The following is a 5417-nucleotide window of genomic DNA, read 5'->3' as shown; positions in this document are numbered from 1 at the left end:
TGTGGCGTGCGGGGTTTTTCTCGCTGCGTTTTTTATCTTCTGCTGCTTTTTTTAATCTTGGTTTTGAACCTGAGCCGGGGAAAATGGGAAACGGTGCTTCCGACAGAAGGGGAATCTCTCCATCACTGTTGTTGGGACGTGTGCCTGTGGTGCTAGTGTTTTAGAGAAATAGCCTGACAGCTTTCGGAGTGGAAGGTAAGGGTGCCCGGGGCATTTCCATTTCCCATTTCCAGGGATTACGACTGGAGAGCTTTTAGTTTGGGATTCCGGGGAGGAGGCGGCGGAGGAGGGGGACAGGCTGTTGCTGAAGGATAGAGAGAGAGACAGCACATACAAAATGATCTCCGCATTTACTTCAGTGCTGCAGTTTAAAAGTTAGAGAAGTCCGTTTTGCGACAGGTCTGCTTCCCAGAGAGTAATTTCCAGCGAGACCGAGAAGACCTGAGGTTTGTGCACGATTGGGGTAATTTTGGAGGGGGGGGGGGATGTTAGGTTAATAGGAAGTTAAAATAAGAGAAGTCAGTGGGTCTTCTTTTGGGGGGAAAAATAAGTGGAGTGATGGCGCCGTCTATGTTCGGCTAAACTACAGTGTCACCTAGAAAATCAGTTTGGGGAATATCCAAACTAAACGCCCGTTTGCTTTTCGGCAGAAGAGGGTTCTCCCCCTTCCCAAATGGGCAACCTTAAACCTCTGTGGCCGTTCTTTAACTCCCTCCTCCATGGGAAAGAAAGATCTTTTCTAATCTGAGTGCCTAATCCTTTCAGTGAGCAGATTCACTCTTGTATTTAGCAATATTGCAAACTAAACAAAATGCTGCCAGCACACTCAATTCGAGTGTGTGTGTGCATGTGTGTGTGTGTGTAATGCACACAGGGAGAGAGAGATTTAGACAATGTTGTGTTTCAGCAGCCTTGCATGAGCAAACGCACAACTAAAATGAGGGCTATTTGATTACGTTTCTTCATAGAAAACAGCCTAGCACTGCAGACGTCTTTATTTTTCTAGTGCAAATATTACATAGGATGGGAAAAGTCAGAGGCTTTTTTCCTTTTCAGACAGAAAAGCAAATAAGCCCCCTTTTTGCTCTCCAGATTATAAAATTAATCCCTTTTCATGGGTGGAATTCCTAATTTAGACACTTATTGTCACATTGGCTTTCAACGCCTACACCATCCTGAATAACACTGCGCAGAACTGCATTGCCTGCAAAGTGCTTCAGCAAAGGGGAAATTGTTTCCAGAATTCCCGATAAGTTTCTCTTTTTTAAAACCTTAAATGCTGTGCCGACCCTATTTGGAGAAGGAGGACCGTGGTATTCATTGAGATGGACGCTCAGAAAGGAGAAAATCCAACCGTGTGGATAGACCCAGCAGGAGCTCTGCTTTTTTTTTTTTTTTTTTTTTTTCTCCTAAACCTCCACTATAAAGAGGTTAGAGTTGGTGCTGCTTTGCCCATTTCAAGATTTGGAGTTTGAATTATAATCTAGGAGATACGAAAATCTCTTCAAGGGAGCTTAATCCGGTGATTTTCTGCGTGTTACGCAATGGGAGACAGAAGATGCCTTGCTGTTTGGTGAGGAGATGAAAAGCTAGGCAAAGACACACATCAAAACTCAGTACCGGTGCCTGTGTGTGTGTGTCTGCCTCTGCTTACAGAGCAACAGTGGAAGAGACTGCAATCTAGAGAGTTTTGAAATTAGCTTGGCACCACTTCTGTCTGCTTGCATTTAAGAGCAGAAGGCGAAAAGCTACTCATTTGTCAGAGATAAGCAACTTCTCAAAGGTTAATGCTGAAAACGTTCCGTTTGAATTTTTTGGATAACGTTACGGAGGTAAATATAACTAAGGTTCGCTTTATTAACCTAGGCCACTGTTAAGAGAACAGAGCATGTGGAGGCTGTAACGGTTGACAGGTGCAGTAAAACAGCTTTATTTGGAAATACTAGCCGAGAAAAATGTAATATGTCTTTCATCATTCAAGTGCACATCTGCAAAACACAGGAGCTAATCAGACAGTACAAGATACTCGTAATAAGAGGGCAAGTGCAGTCCAATAGGTGCAGAGATCCTGCTGTAGCACTGCCAGCTATATAGAGCTACTGGTTGTAGACACTAATACAGTGATCTGTTTTATATATCCTGAGAGGTTGAAGCACGTTGAAATTATTATCCTAAAAAGCTGGCACTTCGTGGTAGCGTCAGACCAGCACTAGTTTCATCTGTCTGTCTTTGTTTCTTTCTCCAATAGTCTCAAAATGTTATTAAAACATTAATCTCCGTATTTCTTGCCTGTGATTTCTTTTTATAGAGACCTCTGTATACCAGGTGGCCAGGGCAAAGGCATGTAGGCATATGGGAGATACTGTTCCATCTGCAGCAAATAATAATTTGTGCGTTTTTAAATTATGGCTGTAATTCTTCACAGTTACTTCTCAGACTTAATAGAAAGATAATATATAACAACAGACGCTGCTAGCTTTCTTGTTCTATTCCGGTGAAATTCTGCATGTGCGTGTTGTATATGCACCTATATGACTATAGCAGACTACTTATTTACTTTTCGAAGAAATGAATAAATAAGTTGCCCTTTTCTTGGTCTGCAGGGTAAGGCGTCTAGTTTTTTACCTAAGTTGAGCAGTTCTAGTCCACGCCATGATGACTACATCCTAGACAGGAGAGGACAGTCCTATTAATAATCTAATAGATGTTGTTTTTTAATTTGGCTGTGGAAGACTTGGCTGTCGCGATGGCCACGTGATGGCGCTGTGCACACAGCAGCAAACCCGTCCTTCGCGTTATAAAATAAAAATTACCTGCCCTTCTTTCTGAAAGGGGCTCTAACGGCAAGCTTGAAAACAGCTGGCTCGAATATTGGAAGGAGTTTGGTTTTCAATGCGTGAAGAATTCTACTTGCATTTTTATTTCGTTTCATCTCCTGCAGGCCAAATGACATAGGATGAAGGCTGTTCGTAATTTGCTGATTTATATATTTTCCACCTATCTACTGGTTATGTTTGGATTTAATGCTGCCCAAGACTTCTGGTGTTCCACGTTGGTGAAGGGGGTCATTTATGGATCGTATTCTGTAAGTGAAATGTTTCCTAAAAACTTCACAAACTGCACTTGGACGCTGGAAAATCCAGATCCGACCAAATATAGTATTTACCTGAAATTTTCCAAAAAGGACTTCAGCTGCTCCAACTTTTCCCTCTTGGCTTATCAGTTTGATCATTTTTCCCGTGAAAAAATAAAGGATCTTTTAAAAAATAACCATTCTATAATGCAGCTCTGCGATTCCAAGAATGCTTTTGTATTTCTGCAGTATGATAAGAATTTTATTCAGATACGCCGTGTCTATCCTATCGATTTCCCAGGATTACACAAAAAAGAAGACGACCAAAAATCCTTCTTTGAGTTTTTGGTGTTGAACAAGGTGAGCCCAAGCCAGTTTGGGTGCCATGTGTTATGCACTTGGTTGGAGAGCTGCTTGAAATCCGAGAACGGGAGAACCGAGTCCTGTGGGATCATGTATACAAAATGCACCTGCCCTCAGCATTTGGGAGAATGGGGAATAGACGACCAGTCCCTGGTGTTGCTCAATAACGTGGTGCTGCCCCTCAACGAGCAGACAGAGGGCTGCCTGACCCAGGAGCTGCAAACCACCCAGGTCTGCAACCTCACCAGAGAAGCCAAACGGCCACCAAAAGAAGGTAGGTGCTTCTTGGAGGGGGGGCTGAATCCCACAGCGGTATGTGGGTCCTACTGCCAGCTCTCCTTGATACTCACGTTCATTTGACTTGCTCTCCACTCCAGCTCTCCTCTAGATGAGGCAAAAGGGCTGGAGAAGATGCACATTCCCTCAGGGAGGGCTGCGTTTTCATTCCTAAACTTGCCTAACCTTCAGCATATAGTTCTGCTGAGCACTGGTGAAACTCCTCATAAGTAGGATCCATCTGTTTTCAGCCCCCACTTACAGTAATGCCCACAGGTGGCATGCCAGGAATCGCTCTCCCCCTCATCACCTCTTTACTGCAACCACCTGACTACAAAATCTTGGCCCTCTTGATACAATCCCTTGACTTTGCAAGGAAAACGTTTCCAAAGGCATGGCGGCAACCTGACTAAGAGACCAGGAGATTTCCCACGGTCAGGACACCCGATCTCAACTAAGCCAGACCTCAACAACCTAAAAACAAACCACAAGCAAATGCAGTTCTTCAGGGTGAACCCTCTGCCTGTGGTACCTAAAGATGTGAGGCACCATGCAGAGTCAGGACATGCTGTTTCGACTTGCTGGGAGCTCTGGCTCCTGGAGATGAAGGCTCAGAATCTCACGGCAATATTAGTGGGTGGTGGTTGATATGATAGTCCCGGCAGCTGCTTCGTGTCCCTGCTGGAAAAGGGGGGGGATTTGTGGAAGGGTGGGAAGACAGAGGTCCAGCAATGAGTGTGGCAGCCTCTGCCTAGCCCTCTGCTTTATACCTCCTCGTTTTGGCTTCCTGACGTGTGGAAGGGTGGGAAGACAGAGGTCCAGCAATGAGTGTGGCAGCCTCTGCCTAGCCCTCGGCTTTATCCCTCCTCGTTTTGGCTTCCTGACGTTTTGGGGAGGTCGGGGGGGGGATTTGGGGAAGTACATCGGCGGGGACGAGAGGCAAAGAAAGCATAGTCTGAACCTAGATGGGGGCTTCTGGCTGCAATCTAGGGGCAAGGGGGTCCTTCAGAGCAGCCGTGCGGGAATGGAGGAGGGAGGGGGATGTGCCCCTGCGGCAAGGGATAAATCATGAAGCCCAGGGTGTTGCATTTTAATGCAGGAAATGTTCCCTCTCTCCTTGTTTTCTGCATAGCCACAAAGCTCCCAGTCTGTGGCGAGGCAGCGCCAAGCTCCCAGCCCCCCCTAATAGAAGTTGCTTTGTGGAGGAATGTAACATTGACACGTTGTTAGGAGAGGATTTTCTTTAAGGGCAGCCAAGCCCCAGTGCTGTGGGAGAAGAAAAGCTGAACTTGCTCCAGCTGCCGCGGTGCCAGCGGCCGCGGGCAGGGCCGGGGGATGGGGGGGGAGGCAAAGGATGGAGGGACACTTTTGGTGTCCTGCAGGTCAGCGCCTCACCCAGCAGCTCGGAGCCCAGGGAAGGATCTTAAAGGATCTTAAATTACGACGAAGCTCCTCTCCTGTTAAAAAAAAACCCAAAAACCAACAACAAAAAAAAACAACCCCAAACCTCTCAGAGAAGCCCGTGCAGCGGCAGGGATGGTATTTAACATCGTTTAGAGCTAATTAGTACCCTGGGAGGTTGAGGCAGACCCGGCCGCGGAGCCCGGGGCGGGGGGGCAGCAGGCAGAGCCGGGGCCGGGCGAGAGCCGCCTCAGACCTCCGCGCAGAGCGCTGCCGGGGTGCGCACGGGGCTCGCCCCTCCCCT

At 46.8% G+C, this 5417-nt stretch overlaps 1 protein-coding gene across 1 annotated transcript in view; it reads left to right on the top strand.

Moving 5' to 3' along the window:
- Positions 1-309: 309 nt before the first annotated feature.
- Positions 310-5417, top strand: part of LOC104285729 (brain-specific angiogenesis inhibitor 3) — a gene marked incomplete at its 3' end in the record, with an annotated part of 285461 nt that continues 280353 nt past the window's right edge. Inside the window, exons 1-2 of the mRNA XM_009884216.1 lie at positions 310-446; positions 2942-3710. Of these exons, the coding sequence (XP_009882518.1) occupies positions 2957-3710 (754 nt within the window). The remainder of the gene's footprint in view (positions 447-2941; positions 3711-5417) is intronic.

Source organism: Charadrius vociferus, unplaced genomic scaffold (genome assembly GCF_000708025.1).
Source record: "Charadrius vociferus isolate BGI_N301 unplaced genomic scaffold, ASM70802v2 scaffold25, whole genome shotgun sequence".
Lineage (NCBI taxonomy): Eukaryota > Metazoa > Chordata > Aves > Charadriiformes > Charadriidae > Charadrius > Charadrius vociferus.
The sequence above is the reverse complement of the archived record's forward strand: the minus strand, read 5'-3'. Positions and strand labels throughout refer to the sequence as shown.